Below are 20414 nucleotides of genomic sequence, written 5' to 3'. Positions count from 1 at the left end.
TATATAGCACAAGGAACCCTATTTAATCACTTGTGACCTAATATGATGGAAGACAAAGAAAAAGCATGCATATCTACATATGGCTGATCACTTTGCTGCACAGCAGGAATTGTCAGAATATTGTAAATCAACTATCTTAAAAAATTAAAAAAATAAAAACCAACTGAAGACATACAGGTGGACAACAGGTGCATGAAAACGTGCTCTACATCATTAATCACCAAGGAAATGCAAACCAAAACCACAGTGTGCTTTCATCTCACACCTGCTGGAAAGGCTATTACCAAAAAAATAATAATAACAAATGTACTGAGAATATAGAGAAAACAGAACACTTGTTCACACTTGTTGGGAATGTAAATTTATGCAGTCTATATTGAAAGTAGGATGGAGTTTCCTCAAAAAATTAAAATAGAACTACCATGTGATCCAGCATTTCCACTTCTGGGTATTTATCCAAAGGTGGGGGGGGGGAACACTGACTTGAAAAAAATACATATATATATATATATATGTACCACCATATTCATTACAGCCTCCATTTACAGTAGCCAAAATATGGAATTAATCTCAGTTTCCATCAATGAATGAATGGAGAAAGGTGCAGTATACACACAGTAGAATACTATTCAGCCATAAAAAGTAATTAAATCTTGCCATTTGCAACAATGTGGATGGGCCTTGGGGGCATTATGCTAAGTGAAACAAATCATACAGAAAAAACAAATACTGCAAGATCTCACATAAATGGAATTTAAACAAAAAACAACTTCATAGTTACAGAGAACAGATTGGTGGTTGCCAGAGGTGGGCATGGTTGGGGGAAGCGATGAAATGGGTAAAGGGGATCAAAAGGTACAACCTCCCAGTTATAAAATAAGTCATGGGGATGTAATATACAGCATGATGACTTTTGTTAAAATAGTATTGCATATTTCAAAGTTGTTAAGAGAGTAGATATTGAGTCCTCATGACAAGAAAAAAATTTTGTAATTATGTGTGGTGACAGATGTTAACTAGACTTATTGTCATGATCATTTAACAATATCTATAAATGTTGAATCTTTATATTATACACCTGAAACTAATATGTTTTATGTCAACTATTCCTCAATAAAAAAATAAATTGAAGTATTAATAATCAAATGTTGGTCTATTCAATATGTCCATATGTCCATCTGCTACCTATCTTAAACTTTTCAGAACCAAAAGCACTCCTAATTTCCGCTCCTAAACTTATTTATTCTCCAATTTTACCCATCTTAGTAAATAAAATCGGCATTCTTCCAGCTGCTTAGCTTCAAACATAGGAGTGATTTTTTTTTTGACTGATCTTTTTCTCTTCTATCTAATACATATTCCATCATCAAATCATTTGCTTTACTTTAAAAAGCAGATCCAAAATCTGAATAGTTACTACATTTACCATTATACCCTTGTTTAAGCCACAGTGATCTCTCTGCTGGGGTCACCATAGAAGGAATCCTAACTGGTCACTTTGCTTCCTTTTGTCTCCCCACTGTCTATTCTCCACACAAGAGCCAGCCAGATACTTTTTTAAAAGTATAGGTAAGACCACGTCCCCACTCTGCTCATTCTATTCTAATGACTTATCATACATAGAAAGAAAACTAAGTTTGTCTTGCTGTGGCAGTGAACTTCTATTACTGAGACTTCATTAATAGTTGGGATGGTAATAAATTACCATAACACTTATAATTTGTTTTTGCTTTTTTTTTGCTTTTTTTGGTTTTTTTTTTAGGGCTACACCCATGGCATATGGAATTTCCCAGGCTAGGGGTCAAATTGGAGCAGTAGCCACCAGCCTATGCCACAGCCACAGCAACAAAGGATCCAAGCCACATCTGCAACCTACACCACAGCTCATGGCAACACCAGACCCCTTAACCCACTGAGCGAAGCTGGGAACCAAACTTGTGTCCTTAGGGGTACCATTTGGGTTTGTCACCACTGATCCACAACAGGAACTCCTATAGTTTGTGATTATGTGTCTCCCATTTTCTTTTAATTTTATCCATGGATAACTTTTAATGTGAAAAATAGAAAGTATAAATGAAAAGTATTGATTCCTCCAGTGCATCATACTTTCTCCTGCCTAGGGTTTTCACAAATGAAATTAACTTGTCTGAAACTCTTTCCTCTTACACACAACCTCACTCCTAATTAGTTGGGATCATGTCTGGTTGCAAAAAACAGAAAGTATGTTTACCAAGGCCTTAAAGAAATAGAAGTTTCTTTGTTTTCTATAATAAGAACAATGCAAGGTAGTATAATGTTAGTATGTGGGCCAATGATGCACTCAGGGTTCCAAGGCTCTTACTCTCTGATCCACAATCCTTAGTGGGTAGTTATTTTCATAGATAATATGTTCTTCTTCTAGAGAAGAAGAAGGGGGAAAAAACAAAGAGTAAAAAAAGTATTTATCCTCAGAGACATTATGTTATTATTCAGGAAGATAAACTGGTCCTGGGACTTCCTCCTGTACTCCACTGGCCAAAATTTTGTCATATGGCCAACTCTCCCTTCAAGGGAGAATGGGATATTGACAGTGTCTCTAGTAGAAGATGGAAAAAAGAAAGAGACTATAAATTGCTTTTATGTAGCCAGTCCACAGCATCTGCCCACACTGCTCATGCTGATTTCTACTCAGAATTTAGATCTCAGCCTAAAACCATTCAAAGTGAATTTTTACATATTCTCAAAACATTAATATTCTTTAATAGCTCTTAAGACAGTTTATTAATTATACATTAATTTGAATAATCTTTGGATTAATCCCTTATTATATCTGCTTGAGGGCATAAAGTAGGCTTGATTCTTGCTAGCTTTCATATCTCTGGAGCCAAGGGAGGTATAAGCCTCTCTATTAAATACTTAGATCCATATCTAAACAGCACAGAGGAGTTTGGTGTCAGCAGAACAAATTACAATTATCACTTTAAAAGCAAATTATCACTTTAAAAGCAAAGTGATGATTAAAACAAAACATGCCAAACTAAATTTGTATTAATAATAACATGTTAGAAGCCAAACCCTGTATATATGATTTTTTTATACTATGGTGAGGTTTATTTTTATTTATTTTTCAATAGTATCTACTTGCTTGCCTTATTCATATTGTTTTTGAAAGGAAGAGTCTAGAAAAAGTAAATCTCAAGTGTTTTAAAAGTGGGGAGTTGCCCTTTTAGCTCTGATTCAACCCCTAGCCTGGGAACTTCCATATGCCGCAGCTGTGGCCCTAAAAAGCAAAAAAAAAAAAAAAAAAAAAAAAAAGTTTTAAAAGTGAAGTTTAGGAGTTTTCACTGTGGCACAGTGGAAACAAATCTAAGCTGGAACCATGAGGTTGTGGGTTCCATTCCTGGCCTCACTCAGTGGGTTAAGGATCTGGCTTTGTCATGAGCTATGGTGTTGTTTGCAGACATGGCTCGGATCCTGCATTGCTGTGGTTGCCCTGTAGGCCCGCAGCTACAGCTCCAATTTAAACCCTACCCTCGGAACCCCTATACACTGTGGGTGCAGCCCTAAAAAGACACACACACACAAAAGTGAAGTTTAATTTTTAAAAATTGCAATGTTTATTTTTCCTTCTAAAATGCTCATTATTGAGGTACTTAAATAAGCAATTATATTAACCACAGGCTTGTTAAAAGTCTTACAAAATGCATACCCAGGCTGAAAAAGTCTGTGCTATTATAGTTTGTTTATTTTTACATTTTTCCAGATGTTTTTCAAAATCTATGTCTTCTCATGAGGTGTCTCTTCTGGGACACTGCATATTGTGGCAGAAAAAAAGACAGAGCATTGAGATTCAGCTTCTCTTTCTAGCTAAGGAGCTAAGCAGTTCACTGAGAACTACTGCTGGGCTCTTCCCGGCTCTGCCTGGGGCTGGCTTTTCCATTGATCATCATCACAAGGAGTGTGTGGCGTGGGTAAGAATTGTGTTTTTATCCTTGGCTTTTAAATTGAGAAGGTGATACATGAAAACTACTGTGTAGACCTGACTTCCACTGGTTATGTGAATCAATTTTCTTTCTTTCTTTCTTTCTTTCTTTTTCTTTCTTTCTTTCTTTCTTTCTTTCTTTCTTTCTTTCTTTCTTTCTTTCTTTCTTTCTTTCTTTCTTTCTTTCTTTCTCTTTCTTTCTTCCTTCCTTCCTTCCTTCCTTCCTTCCTTCCTTTCTTTCTTTCTTTCCTTCTGTTTCCCCCCGCCCCCTTTTTTTTTCTCCATCTGAAGGGCCTGGGAAATGCCCCTTACTACTGTGTGATGACTAAACAGAAAAAAAAGTGGGAAGGAATATCTTCCAGAAAATTGATTGGAAGAAAAACTCCTCATTGAAATTCATTTATTTCAGCCAGCAGAATAAATTTTAGAAAATATCTATTTCACTTATAGCCCTGAAACAAAAATTTGAAAGGAAAGCATCAAAATAAAATAAAATAAAATGGCAATTTGTCTTTACGGCAGAGATACAAAAATGTAAATAAAACAGGAGCAAGCAAATCTAGAACAAAGCATAAGACCATATGCTCCCCAGAGCTGGAAAGTCAGGGATTAGAAAAGATTCTTACTATTACCAGCCTTAACTAATATTGTTCTGAAGGATCTAGTTTTTTGCTAGAGGAGGACAGACACTGGATAAAAAATAAAAATACAAAATATAATGATTTATAGGCTATACATTATGGGGAAAAAACAGAAAAATAACAGGAAAAACAAAACTTCAGCTGCACAAGTTTCTTTAAGAGACGATTTAAAATGATTTAAAAAAATATCAATAGTGGAATTGTCTTATGGCACAGTGGATTAAGGATCCTGTGTTGTCGCTGCAGCAACTTGGATCACTGCTATGGCATGATTTAATCCCTGGCCTGAGAATTTCCATAAGCCTCAGTGTGGCAAAAAAAAAAAAAAAAAAAAAAAAAAAAAGGCAAAAATAGCTTTCTAGTACACCAACTATAATGCATTAGAAAAAACATGAGTAGGAGTTCCCATCATGGCTCAGTGGTTAACGAATGCGACTAGGAACCATGAGGTTTGGGGTTCGATCCCTGGCCTTGCTCAGTGGGTTAAGGATCCGGCGTTGCCGTGGGCTATGATGTGGATTGGATCCCACCTGGCTGTGGCTGTGGTGTAGGCTGGTGGCTACAGCTCCGATTAGACCCCTAGCCTGGGAACCTCCATATGCCGTGGGTGCAGCCCTAGAAAAAGGCAAAAAAGAAAAAGAAAAAAAAAGAAAGAAAAAATATGAGTATATAATTGCATTTTCTTTAGCAAAAATGTTACATTCTTTAAATGTTTAAAGAAACATGAGGGATTATATGGAGAAAAATACAAAAGAGTATATAAGAAAATATATGGGCTTGAATACATAGAAAATATAACTTGTTCATATATATATAAAAAAAGCTTTATGTGCTTACATGATATGCTTACAATTACTCCTAAAGTTAATTTCTAAATTTAACACATCACACTTTTCCCAACAAAAATTCAAATAAAACATTTCAATAGAGGGATTCTAAATAATGAATGCAGAATTTATCAGGATGGATAAATCCATGCCATTACTATTAAAGAAATAGTCAGGTAGCAAAATAGATAAATCAAAAACAGCCCAAGTATTCATGAAATTCAGTGTATAACAAAGGAAATGCTTCAGATCAGTAGAGAAATAGTTGTTCAATAAATAGTGTTTGGACAACAGGATAAAGATATATGGCATTTAAAAATTAAATGTAATCTAAATTAAATTACTGATGGATTAAAGATTTAAGAAAAATCTCTAAACTGTAAAACAAATGAAATTGTTTCTGTACATTTATTTACTTTTGATTTGAGGAAGTCCTAAGTATACAACCAAAGGAGAAATCATAAAAGAAAAGGTAGATGGCTGTATCTATAAAAAAATAATTTAACTTAAGATAATCACTGAAAAGGAAATTGAAATTTTAACCAGAAACATGGAAAAATATTTGCAGCATATAATAGTCAAAAGGCTATATTTTTAATAAACAGTTGCTGCAGTTCAGTATGTAACTTGAAGATTTAAATTTAAAAATCTAGGGCTATGAATAGATAATGCACAAAAATGAACTATAAAGGAATAATAAATATACAAACATATTCAACCTTACGAGTAAGAAAGGCAAACATAATTAACCAGTTTTAATCTTTTAAACTGGAAAATATCTTTGTGAAATTATTAGGCATATGAGGAAAGGAACACTCCTATGCAACAGATTTATTTATTCTGATTCATCCTGTCAACTTGTTAAAGCTTTCTGAATACTGATTTAGCAGAATGAAGCTAAAGCCTTAAAATGTGCAACACTCTAAACAGACTTTTCTTCAAAGAATCTTAATTAGTATCCTAATAATCGTGCATGTGTGCAAGTTTAGCTAAAACACATTGATCACAACTCACATATTGTAGCAAGAGCCAGAAACTCCTACAAGTTCTTAGGAGGAGGGATTATTCCAATTATAATACTTTGCGACCATTAAACATGATCTGACAGAAGAACATTTAATGAGGTTTTCTTTAGTTTAAACATTTTCAAACTCAGATAAATTCTCTTATGAAACATCAATTACTCCAGAGGAAATTTCCCCACTGTAAAATGAAATTAATTAATTAATTATACAAGGTGCCAATTAAGCTTCTGCTCCTAATCTCTCCACATGCCACTATATGTACAAATAAGGCTTTTAAAATTTAGTGTCTCCATTATATTCCTTGATAAAGTAGAGGATAGAGAGGTAGCTGCTATGACTGTTCAGCATCCTCCCTGCATGAGCTGAGGCAGCTCTGTGATTTGTGAGAATGGCCTCTCATCAGTCCCTATATGGCTTAAGAGAACTGGATTGAGCTATAAGAACAGAGCATCACTTAATATTTTTTTTCTATCTGAAATCTATGAAACAGAGAATAAAGGTAAGGTAAAGGAACTAAGCACTCACTGAGCTATGAAAAAGCCATGAGACTCTGTCTTCATAGTGTAACCAAGTTGATCTGAAAAAAGAACATCTCAGCCAACTGGAGGAGTCAAGGCTTCCAGGCTTCAAGAATAAAGGCCTTGATGGAGTTCCCATTGTGGCTCAGAGGAAAGGAACCTGAGTAGTATCCATGAGGATGTGGGTTTGATCCTTGGCCTCACTCAGTAGATTAAGGATCTGGCTTTGCAGTGGCTGTGGCAGTGGCCAGCAGCTACAGCTCCAACTCAAGCCCTAGCCTGGGAACTTCCATATACCGTGGGTGCAACCCTAAAAAAGAGAGAGAGAGAGAGAATAAAGCCCTTGCCACTGAAGTCTTCAAGCCAAGAGGAATGAAAGCTGCTGTGTAGGCCTTCTACATAGGAGGTACACAATGTCTTCACACACAGATTTGAAACATTCTGAGAGTCTGGGTTTGTAACCCCTCCATTTTTAATGATTCATATGAAGAAACAGGATTCTGACCCATATTTTTCATGGCATCAAAGTCTCAGAAAAGAAACTGAAGGACCCAGGACAGATGGTGATTTTGTTTGTTTGTTTTTGTCAGTTTATCCACAACAATGAGCAAGTCTGAAATAGAGGTTTATGTAAAGATAAAATAGAAAAGGGATACAGGATGCAGCCAGTTCTACTCAGGTAATAAAGCAGTTGGATGCAAACTAGGACTCTGTGTGATTCTGTATAGGTATAAATGTTAAGATGTAAATTGGTAAGGGGTAAAACTTCAGGGAAGCCATGGAAATACAGAGCACATGGGGATGACAAAACTCAATTCCAGTAGCAAGGTGTGGGTGGGGCTGTGGACACTGGGCGGGCAGAGCTCCACTGTGAAAAGGGCACATGATACTGGGCTGCAGCTCTGACTGAGACCCCTGAAAGGCACACCCAGAGTCAGGTCTCTGACTCAATTCTTCTTCCAGAACCTCCATGGTCCTTCAGGGAGAAGGTGATTCTGCCACTTCTGCTTGTGTAACTTTGTAATCCTGGGGAGAGACTTTTTAAAAAGTAAATAGACAATGAAGAAATAGTAAGAATTATGTGTACTGCAGTAAGTTTTATGACAAGTATATGTAACTTTGTGTGTGATTTGTTTTTAATATGTTGAAAATGAGAATCTGAAATATTAGAGAATTTGACCTGACTGTACTTATAATTTTAATTGAAATACCTAGGAAGATTTAACTAATTAATATCATAGTCACTGTCTAGATGCTCACAAGAACCTCATTTATTGATGTTATAAGTATAATTCTTAGGAAGTTGACATATTTTAAGAGAATTTGATAAGCTAAATTTAGAAGTTTTAGTTTATTAGATTTATTGGAACCAAGTACGTCCTGAGAGAGATTTTGTTTCTCCCAGGGATTTGAAGTTTTAAGAAAACCAGATGTGTTAAATTTGTGAATATAGTTTGAAGTATTTAGAAGAATTTAGTTAGTCAAGTTTACAAGAGATGTTTACATTTTTAAGATTGTTTGATTTGTTAAACATAAACTTAATCTTCGTTTACAAAATTTTGTGATTAATTGGAATATGTACGATCATTTGATTGATTAAGCTAGAAAATGTTGTTAAATGTTTAAGGGGAAGGATTCCATCTCATATTTAATAGCTAATTGAACATTCGTCACAGGACAAGGGAAAGTGAATGTTTAACACTTTAACACATGCAATCTAGATTCAGAAGAAATCTTCCAAGATTTCGACATGTTCAAAGGCAAAAAAACCCAAAAAAACAAAACACCATTTAAACAAATTGAATATCAACTAAAACATATGCAGTGGTAAGAGTTTTTGCTATGACCAAATTCTCCCTCAGACATTAAACATGCAAGTGATTTGAGGATGGTGACTTCGGGACCTACGGAATATGGGAAGTGAATATGTACTTTTGGAGGTGTATAAAAGAAAATGATTTGGTTTTTCTACCCTTAACAATGCAGGGGTTAGGGGCGCCACCCTCAGAAACCCCCAGTATAATTTATAGTCTGCCCTCTGTTCCTCCATATCTATGGATTCACCCAACCACTGATTGTATAGAACCACATCATTCGTTACGGAAAAAAATCCAGTATAAGTGGACCTATGCAGTTCAATCTCCTGTTGTTCAAGAGTCAAGTGTATACAATATCGAAATGTTGGCTTCCAGTAGAGGGTGTGTACATCACAGGTGGGAAGGATCCTGGATGGCATTTAGCAACAGTTTTGATGAGCCAATTAGGAGTATTTTAAACTATGTTTTGGATATACAGATATAAATGTTTCACCCTGATGCTATTATGCCTGAGGCAGAGGGAATTCAAGAGGTGACTGAAAGAAACGGGTGTTTATAATGGATATAATGATGTGTCAGGGTTTATTAGAGATCAAAGTAGCATCACTAGTAACTGACTGCTTACTGGATGTCAGACAATGAAACAGGAACTTTTCATACCGTTCCATTCCTTCCCCTTTCCCTCTCTCCTTGCAACAATATTCTGAAAGGCAACTTTTATTAAGACCCATTTTATCAGATGGGGAAATTGAGGCCACAGAGGTTACATATCTTGCCCATATTCATACAGCAAGTAAGTAGAACCACAGTTGGAACCCACAGCCTGTGCTCCTTCCTAAACTAAGTTCAATTATTGAAGGTCAGAGTGTAATGTTATTAAAAGACATTCTTATACAAAGGACATGAAAGACACTCCACAGAGAGTCCCAAGCATTTTCTTAATTAACCTTTTTTTTTTTTTTTCTTTTTTTAAATGGCTGCACATGCAGCATATGGAAGTTCCCAGGCTAGGGGTCGAATCGTAGTTGCAGCTGAGATCTACGCCACAACAACAGCAGCACCAGATCCTTAATCCTCTAAGTGAGGACAGGGATACAACCTGCATCCTCACAGACACTATGTCGGGTTCCTAACCGCTGAGCCACAATGGGAAGTCCCCAAGTATTAAATGTAGTGATAAAACTGAATTGGAAAGTAGATTAAGCAGAGAATTATAAAAGAGTAGAGAAAGGCCTCAGGCTCCTGGCTGCTTGAACAAAGCTCCTAGATTGGTTCATGTACTGCACTGTTACTCATGCTGAGATTTATGTCACATGGGCATCATTAACGAATCTTTTCATCCCTGGGATTCTTCATCCATAGAGCCTCATACTTCCCCTTTAAATAAATTGGAACCACAGCTTTTAAAGCTGGCAAGAGAGGAGGTCTGGGCAATGCAAGTCGATTTCCCAGTCTGTCTTCCACACCTCTGTCTTTCTCAGGACACTCTGCTGGAATGTTTCTATGTCTGTGATACTTTAATGTGACATAATCTAAGTGCTCAGACATCTACAGTGGTTTTAGGACTTGGAAGGCTGGATGGAGGATCGGCTTCTGCTGTTCTTGCCTCAGGAAGGGCAAGTAAAGCAGAAAGTTCACTTTCTGTTTCTAGCAGAAGTGCTGGAGAAGAAGCCAGAGGGGTTGGCAATAGTTGGGCTACAGAAGGGCTCATGAAATATCTTAGAGTTTCCAATATGCCTTGATGGACTGAAGGTAAGATAGAAATGATAAACACCTATCTCAACTAAAGGTATTCTCCTGCAGTGCAATAACTGTTGGGGACAGTGTGTGGATCAGGAATCCACTGGGGCCCAGTCAAGTGCTATGTGGAAAGACAAGGTAAGTTAGAACATGTAGTTATTCTAGAATAGGGGGTTCTAAACCTTAAGTGTTCCATGTTGTACCAAAACTCCATGATAGGCATAAATTAGCTTATTTTTCTTTTAGTTGGTCTGATGCATTGGATCTGGTTTTCAGATTTTGATTGATGTGTGCAAGAGAAAGGCACAGTCATGTCAACTACCATACGCACACTTTAATGAGTACCTACTCTGTGCCAGGCAACTGGGTAGCTGCTGAAAACAGGAAATCAGATAAAGCATTCCTGTTTTCATGGTGTTTGCAATTTAGAGGGTGGGGAGGTGTGGGAGAGACCAACAAGTTACAAAGAGTTGGATAAATGACACAGGAATGTGTAAGCAGGACACTTAATCTACACTTACAGGTTAAAGTCAGCTTCTTAGTGGGGGTGGCACCTGAACTAAGTCTAAGAAGACAAACCAATAGGTACAATGCAGCCCTACAGCAGGTGTATCTGGCTAAGTAATGGTAATAGAGTAATGCTCAGTTTTGGGCATTAGTTAACCTCTCAGCTTAGGACCATTAGCAAATGGGAATAGTAAGTAGAGAGGAAAAGTAGGATGGAAAAAAGGAACAATGGATAATTAATCAGGGATGTTCCTTTCTTCCTCCTCTTCCCTCCTACTCTTCCTTTTTTTTATTTTACTAGTAAGTCTCTAATATTCTCAAGGGTAGTTCTTTGCTTTGTCTCCAAGCTTCCTCTGCATGCTACTAATTATATTGTGTTATAATGGTGTTCATGACTCTGTCAAAGCTGAAGACTGAGACCACTAGGGCAAAGGCAATGTTTTATTGCTTTTGCATCTGCACATAGTAGGTGCTCAGTAATGATTTTATAGATGGATGGATGAGTGAGAAAGAGGGCAATTCTCTCATTGCCATCTAATTTTATCCATTCTTATCATACTCTGTTGACACTGTCTCTCACAGCTCACCAATGTTCTCTAATTGCCAAAATCAATGTCCTTATCATCCTCGGATTCTAATGACACTAATTAACATGACCAACCACAGTTTGCCTCTCTTAATTTTTGTCATTCTGCATATCCTGATTTTTCCACTAGCTTTCTGTTTCTTCTTTTTTCCCTCCTACTACCTGATAAGACATTTCCATGAATCTTTGGCCTCTTCTCTTGAATTATATATATGTGTGTGTGTGTGTGTGAGTGTGTGTATGTGTGTGTCATGAGACATGTTTCTACAATATTTTCTTAGCCTCTTTGCTGAAAACTCCATCTTGTCCTTCTTTACTTTATCCCATCTTCCTGCTTTACTTTATCCAATTTTCCTGCTTGAAAAACAGTCACAGTGCTGGTTAAATGACTTAAGCTTAAGAACAAAGACTGTTATGTGCCTAAAGGTCAGAGTAAAGGCTTAACCTTTTACCAGCTAAGTGGCTTTTAAAATAGTAAAAGAACTTATAAAATGGTAAACAAACCCTATATCCTCCACCCATAGCCCCTCCTCACTTGATCTTATCTAAAGAGCACAATAAAATCGTGTGGTTTCTTGAGGCAGTGCTCTTGGTCCCTGAGACCTTGAGTCCACCGGTTCCCACTTTTACTGTCTCTGTGTTTTGTTTTATGTTAACTTTTTTCCTTAAGTTCCACAGCACCCATTCTTCAGCCCTATCCTGCTTGAGCTGGTCTCGGCATATATTCCTGTTTTCATGGAATTTATATATATGTGAGAGAGATTTTCTACTTTCAAACCTCAAATAAGCCATCTGTTTGGAAAATTCTTTTTTTTTTTTTTTTTGTCTTTTTTTTTTTTTGCCTTTTCTAGGGCCGCTCCAGTGGCATATGGAGGTTCCCAGGCTAGGGGTCCAATTGGAGCTGTAGCCATTGGCCTATCCCAGAGCCACAGCAATGCAGGATCCAAGCCGCGTCTGCAACCTATACCACAGCTCACAACAACGCCGGATCCTTAACCCACTGAGCAAGGCCAGGGATCGAACCCGCAACCTCATGGTTCCTAGTCGGATTCGTTAACCACTGCGCCACGACGGGAACTCCTGGAAAATTCTTAAAATACACTTTGGTCCCTGAATTCTTACTCTCTAGCTCCACCTCTCAAGTTGCTCGTTGGGTATTTCCAACTTAATCATTATATATTTTCACATCAGATCTAAAAAAAGTGTACTCGTTTTCTTCCCACCAACTGCTCCATTCATTCCTTGATTCACCTGTGAATTCACTTCAACTAAGTTAGTCCATAATTCTCCCCAAACGCTTTGCAATTTTGACCTCCATACTTTTGTCATACAGTTTCTATTACCTAGATTATCAACTTTATCATCTTCTCTAAAAATCTTACATGATCTTCAAGGCTCAAATCAGCTGCTGCCTTGTGAGTGATCTTCCTCGATCATCACTGCTCGATAACACCTCTTCCTCTTGTTTCCTATAGAATTTCCCTGTGCAATGTTTGTGAAGACTATCCCATAATATGTTATATGTATCTCTAAATCAGCCTTATTTGCATTATTATGTAGCATAAGCTCTTTAAGGGAAGACACAAGCCTCTGATTCAGGAAATATCACCTTAGCTGATGGCATCACCCCTTGACGGACTGAAGGTCTCTGACCAAGTTTAACATGAATGCTTCTCCCTCATGATTCTTATTGTACTATTTGCTAATTCAACAGCAGTAATAGTAACAAAGTCTTGTGCTCCTACTATGTGCTTTTACATTGATAATTAACCTGTCTATGCTTCTGACAGCTAAACATACCCCCTCCCAAAACAAGGACCTTTATCATTCAGGACACTGGGGGCTCACACAGGTAGCAAGTGCAGTGGGGCAGCTCTAGAAAGTGGGTGGGCAATAACCCTCTCTAGGAAAGGTCCTGCAGCCAAAGTAACATATTCAAGATGGAACAGACTCAAAGTGATCTACATCAACCCTGATACTCAAGGTTCCTGATTTTAAAAAACAGACATTTACAGTGGATGAGCTTCTAATAAATGGCTATTCTCAGCATCACTTGGAAGCTTAGTCATGGGTTATAAGATCTATCTAAATTAGTGCAAAGGATCCTGAGATCTAAGATCTGCCTCTGGGTGTGATGGGGAAGGACTGCCTTGAGATAAACAGTGGCATCCAAGTCTGTCAGCAAGGTGCAGTTTGAGGACTTGAGAAAAAGGCTGTTTAAACTTGTAACTGAGTATAACTGGGACAGAGTGGGAAGGATACCAGGGAATCAGTAAGCGAAGTTTTTGGTTTTTTTATGCATGTCTTCTGCTCTTGGTTCCTCTTTCAATCTCTAAGAGAGTTCATTCCCTCTTTTGCCTTCAACCATTACCCCTATCTGGACAACTCTAGTTTTCGTGCTGACCTATCGTTCATACTGTCTAGAGACCATCATCATTTGGATGTTTCCTTTCACTCAAACACAGCATATTCAGAACAAGTCTGAGTAGTGAGCAACCTTCACCTTTCATCTCACTGAAATTATAATTGCCCCTACCAAATAGAGAAGCGGTCTTATCAGACCAGTGCTTTTCTGAGCCTCCTGTTGCTGTGTACTTGGTTCCAAGTCAGGTTAACCTTTGCTTCTGTAACCCCTCTTGTGGGGCTTAGGGACAGGTCCCCCTCTTCTCCCTTCTTAGATGCTGCTCCACAAAATGAGAACCAGTCATCATCACTGGCTCCTGAAAAATGATGGTGTTACCTCTCAGTATCCTCCAGCTGCTAATTTTGTTTCTGTTATACATATTTATTGGCCTTAGAACATATTTCCAAATCCATTGCTGCAATTTCCCATTTTTTATTATTTAGAATTTCTGAATGTATAATACTCTAATTGTCATACTTAGTTTTGTAAAAAAAAAAAAGCTTAATTGAAATATTTCACTCCTAGAATTATAATCGTTTATTATTAAAAGTGCTTTTATATCTGTATTCACCTTCTAATTTAATGAAACATCGCACACATCTTTTAGCTTTTATAATAGGAATGAATTTTAAAATTTTATTTTAAGTGGAAGAAATTACAGAATTTTAAAAAGCAAAAGCCTTGGTATTTGTTGGAGTTTAATTAGAGATAGATCTGCTATTATTTAGCCTATTTGTCTCTGGAACTTTTAAAAATTCTAGGTAACCATTGCATTGCCTTCAGTAAATAAGTATTCTTCCTGAAGAGAATCTCATTCCTTCCTCCCTACCCCTCCCCATTCTATGTAAAGATTACAGGAAAGATTCAGATTAGTTCTACAATCTGAAGGGCTTTTTTCCCTTTGCTTACATTTTGGTTTTAGAAGGAAATTTAGCAAAGTATACCAAGACAGTTTGACATAGTAATTCAACTTCAAGGAGTTTATTCTAAGAAAAGAACAAGGAAGGCTCTCAAAGATTTAGGTCAATGATATCAATTTCAAAATTACCTGTAATCATTAAAAAAGAAATGCTATACATCTAAAAATAGAGGGATGGTTAAATAAATGATTATAACCATGCAATATAATTTATCCATTAAAAAACCTAGTTTGAAAACTATTTCATGCCCTGGAAAATGGCCATGATATGACGGTAAGGAACAAAGCAAAACACACGAAAAACCCAGCTATTGAAAGTGTTATTATGATTCCAAATTTATCCTAAAAGGTGTGAGTGACTGTATGTGGCATAAATAACACAGAAAAAGTATAGGCTAGCATTCCAGATTCTTAACTGGCTGTCAATACTGAAAAATCTACAAAAAATTGTAGATTTTTACATTTTGTTTAATGGAGGACTTGGAGACACAGCCTCATCCCTAACTCTGTCTTGAACTCTAACCTACTGAGCATGCTACTGACAGCCTTCTTCTAAATGTTCTTCTAGGAACATATATTGTTTTATTTTTTCATTCATTTAATCAATAAACATGTAGTGACTATTAAGTACCAAGCACTCTGCTTTGCTCTGAGGAGATAAAGTAAACAAGCAAGAATAGACATGTTTCTTGCCCTGCTCAGAATTTATAATCCTTTAAAATTAGGAAGAAATACTTTCTTTTTTAAATTTTCATTTCATTTGACCCAGTAATTCTACTTCTGGGAATCTACCTTAAGGAAAATAATCAAGAAAGCGGAACAAAATTACCATACAGAAATGTTTATTAGTGCATTAATCATAATGGCAAAAAGTTTAGAAATCACCTAAATTCCCAACAGCAGAGGGATTAAAGTAATAATGGCACATTCATGTAATGGAATAACAGGAAGCCACTATGATTATGTTACTGGATATTATTATTTTTATTTATTAATTTATTTTTAAAAATTATTTATTTATTTATTTTTAGGGCTACAGGTGTGGCATATGGAAGTTTCCAAATTAGGGGTTGTGTTAGAGCTAAAGCTGCCACCACACACAGCCACAGCAGCACAGGATCCAAGCTGAGTCGGCAACCTACACCATAGCTCACAGCAATGCTGGATCCTTAGCCCATTGCGCAGGGCCAGGGGATTGAACCCACATCCTCACAGGTACTAGTTGGGTTTGTTTCTGTTTAGTTACAATGGAAACTCCCTGAAGACTTTTGAATAACATGGGAAATTGTTATTAATATTTTACATTAGTATCAATGGAAAATGGTAAGCTACAAAATTATACAGGCTGTGACCTCAATGATGCAGTGTAAGAGTCATAAAAGAGAAGTTCAAATATTAACAGGTGTTATTTTTGCATGATGAAGTAATGATTGATTTGATTTTTTGTGTCTATATTCTTCATGAACAAGGTTTAATTTTATAATCAGGAAAACCACATTGCTTTAATTTTTTAAGAATTAAGATTATCTGTTAAAAATTCAAGGAACATGCAAAAGTATAATTTAACATTGCCTCAAAGTCTGTATTACCACAGTGCAGAAAGGAGAGAGCATTCATACGGAGAGAGCTGAAGGCACTCTTTCTAAAACATTCTTGGGAGAGAATGGATACACCGACATGCATTGGAGCTAGATTCATCAGAGGGCCTGAAGGGATTAATTTACTGTGCTCATAAGGCTAAACAAGAAAAAGCAGAAGGAGCACTTGGATGATTTAGAGACTCAGTCTTGAGGCCCTATCCCTAACTCTGCCTAAACTCTAACCCTGAGTATGCCATTGATAATCTGTACATTAGGCACACAGTGATATTTCTTCCCGCTGTCACTTCCCCCAGAGATTCTGGCACCAGAGATTCTCTGACTTCACTGAGCACCTGTCACAAAGGGTCAGAGTCCTGTCTATGGTTTGCCTACAGAGAAACAGTGAAGCCTGAGATTCTAGACTCAAGACAGCCGAATTCTGGCACCCTGCCCAATCATTATGAAGACTTTGACTCTAAATCTTGCCCCTAACCTTCTAAATTCAAAGGGAAAGAGAAAGGCTGTGGATCATGTCATTTCTGTGTAAGCCAAAGCAAGAGAGCTGTCTGCTGGTGCACTGAATGTTTGGGCTCACAGGGTCACGTCTCCCCAGAGCTCACCCATACAAATCCCCAATGCAGTAAAAATACAACTTCCCCTCTAATTTAGGCTCATCAAGCCAGTGTTTGTAAGGCTGAAATGGCACCAGGTTTCACTGTATGTATATTCAGTTATACAACATGCTGTGGATTTTCTAAGTTTAAGGGGGTGCTGTGAAGTTAAAGGAGCAAGCCAGTGCTGACAGATTTACAAGTGTCTCCCATTTTTGCAAACTAAATATCTAAAAACCAAGTAGCATAAAAGATACATTTACAAAAGAATTCATTCCACTGCCACTTTGAGTAATTGTTTTCCCTTCTGCATTTAAAATATAAATTGATTCACCATAACTTGTTTACACACAACATATTAAGCACATGAGAACTGCATAAAGGGAATTTAAAAATCAGCATTTGGACATCACTGCAAAGGAAATATCGTTTTCTCTGATTTTAAAAGTGTTCATTGACTACAAAAGCTGCAAGACACTTCAAATCAATTGCAAGTCATACATAACCTTTATGCAAAACAGTTCGGTAATTTAGGAAACATTTTTTTTTGTAAGTTCTTCTCGTAGCTCTTTCTTTGGCCTTTTCATATTCATTTATCTCAGCATGGCCATCAAAGGGACCGATTTCAAAAGCACAGTGGCAGGTGCTTTAAACATATCTCCACATCCCAGATAAACACCGAACACTTCTGCACACATAGATATACACCTTGGAAACCTAAGACACCCACAGAAAAGTCAATAAAACAGAGCTGTGCTGTAATAATCAACTTGCCATCATGCCACCTAAGGACCCATTCATTCCACAATGCTAGCTAGCCCCAGTGTTTGCAAATGCCAACATTTTCACTTTTAATCAACTTCTGAAACCCTAGCCTGTTGGTTGCAGGAATGAAAGAGCTCTCAATTGCCTTTAATTCCCTTTGCTAAGCATGTTTCTCTGTGAATACCGACAGGGTGAAAACATTGACCTTGCATGGCAGAAGAAATTTAGAAAAACTCTTGGATCCCTATCTGTAGAGTTCCTTAAGAAAGCACCGCTGCCTCTCACTCTTGAATGAGAACTCCTAGCAGCCTAGAGAGAGATGAATTAGATTCCTGAGTATTTTATGAGTCTAATGAAATGCTCTTCACATCCAAGGAAGATTGGAGAGTTGTGGTGGGAGCAGAAAGTCCCCAAATCTTCAGGAAAAAGTGAAAAATGAGAAATTTTGCCTGGGTGTACCTAAAACTGGAAAACATCAAGAAGCTGCAGAGTCGAATAGAAGGCCTGCAAGGATTCACAAAGCCCAGGCCCTTGGCCACGCCCTGGGTATCCCCTTCAGGCTTTAAGGGTAAAGGAGAGAAAGAATGCATGGAAAGAAGCAAAGAAGAAGTTGAAAGAAAAAATGTCAGGGAGATGAGTGAAGAAGGGATAAAAAAAGAGAGTTAAAGAAAAAAGGGAGATCTATACATAAAGGAAGGGGCATTGGTGATGGGTGAAGAGGGGGAGAAGAGGAAATAGAAAGAAAATGATGAGATAAAATACAAATCTCCCATCAACAACTGACTAGCTGGCTGTCAATACACATCCAGGGGAACAGGTGGCCCGTTTCCACCTTGAACCAGGCACTATCCAACCCTGAAGCTCCAGAGCAATGTCATCCTCCTTTAAGAATACTTTCTCCGTTTTCCACAAGGGGCAAGCTCACCTATCGAAGGCCACGGCCGTCATGGAGTAAATGCTGGCAAAGACAGCAGCAATGGGGAAGAAGTTGTGGAATTTGCAGTAGAACAGGCCGTAGTACCACTCGTTGTGGACAGCGTAGGTGAAGTTCACCACTGTATTGAATGCGGCCATGGAGGCCTCCGCGAAGGCCAAGTTCACCAGGAAATAGTTGGTAACTGTCCTCATTCTCTTGTGGGCCAAAATGATCCACATCACCACCACGTTGCCCACCACGGAAGTCACCACGATGACTGTGTAGGCAGCCGCCCAAAGAACAATTTGCCAGGCTGGCTGCACAAACTGGTTGGGCTCCGAGGTGTTGGTGGAAATGTTTGGGAAGAGGTCTGAGTCCACCGGGAGGACGTTATCCATTCTTCTGCTGAGAGGTTAAACCTTCCTCTCTGTACACGCACGCAGACCCTGTACCGGAGGGTTTTGAGCCAGTGCCTGGGGTCAGAGTTCTGTTTAAGCAAGACGGGAGGACTGCTGGCTCTTTCTGGACAGGGCTCTTTCCTTGCAAGCAGAAGTCTTGGCACTAAGATAAAAGCTGTTAGATGTGCTGTATGCCCTTGGTGGCTCTGAATTCCTCCACTTCCAAGCTTCAGGAAACACTTAAGTTCTCAAATCCTGAGACGTCGTCTCTCCTGCGTTGGGCTGGAGAAGAAAGAAATTCAACGGGTCACGGTTCCAGGAAGCAGGAAACTCCCCAGCCTTCTGCACCTGCTTGCTGCTTGCAACTGCTATTCCTCCTGCCTGCATCGGGAAAGGCAAAGCCCTGTGCTGCGTGAGGACTTGGGGGCGAAGGTGGAAGTGGTGGCGGGTATTAGTTACAGCACGACCTGTAAAAGTTCGCAGTCTATGGCTGGCATTCTGGGGCTCCGCGTCCAGATGGAAATTTTTTTCCCTTTGCTCTCGCTGCCGCCGCCGCCGCCGCCACCGCCACGGTCTGCAGCTTTGCAGGCGCCTGTTGGCTCGCGTCCTGCTCGGCTAGGGAGTTAGCAGAACCTTGGCAGGCTCCGCGCGAGGTTTTTATAACCCGCTGCAGAAACGTCACTGGGAAGGGGCAGTACCTGGGTTGCGTACTCGCCGGTCCCCTTGCGCAGAGCGGCAGCTGCACCATCTGTTGACATAGGTCTCACTGCACCTTCGCAGATCCCAAGCCGTTTGCCGCTACCTGCTATGGGAGTCAGCAACCAGGGCTCCCCACACACTCCTCGAGGGGGCGCTAGCTAGGTCGCTTCGGAGTAACTGCTCCAGATGGGGTCCGCAGCTGGAATCACAGATGAACCTAGGGGAAAGGAAGGATTTGCGAAGAGCTGTAGTGATGGACACTCAACTTCAAGAGATGGAAGGAATTCTGCCATAGTTCTGCAGAGACTCCTGCCTTTGGCGGTCAAAACTGGGCAATTGTGGGAGCGACGTGCCAGCTCAGCGCCTCGCTCCAGCCTGAAACACTCCCAAAATACCTAGTTCCTTTCCCTAGCAGACCAGTTGCACCCTGGGAAGCAGGGATATGTTCTAAGCTTTGGGGACACCTTCCCCAGCCACCTTGGTGGCTTGGCTCTTCGCTC

At 38.7% G+C, this 20414-nt stretch overlaps 1 protein-coding gene across 1 annotated transcript in view; it reads right to left on the bottom strand.

Moving 5' to 3' along the window:
* TACR1 (tachykinin receptor 1) overlaps positions 1-19846 on the bottom strand; it is a 181264-nt gene extending 161418 nt beyond the window's left edge. Inside the window, exon 1 of the mRNA XM_021087317.2 lies at positions 18827-19846. Coding sequence (XP_020942976.2) covers positions 18827-19215 — 389 coding nt within the window. The 5' untranslated portion in view covers positions 19216-19846. The remainder of the gene's footprint in view (positions 1-18826) is intronic.
* Between the last annotated feature and the right edge of the window lie 568 nt (positions 19847-20414).

The sequence above is a fragment of the Sus scrofa genome, chromosome 3 (genome assembly GCF_054392235.1).
Source record: "Sus scrofa isolate SSC_HxYL_T2T_F1_AM1 chromosome 3, Sscrofa_HxYL_maternal_Yorkshire_Landrace_v2.0, whole genome shotgun sequence".
Classification (NCBI taxonomy): Eukaryota; Metazoa; Chordata; class Mammalia; order Artiodactyla; family Suidae; genus Sus; species Sus scrofa.
Note: the sequence above shows the minus strand (reverse complement) of the source record. Positions and strands in the feature narration are given on the sequence as shown.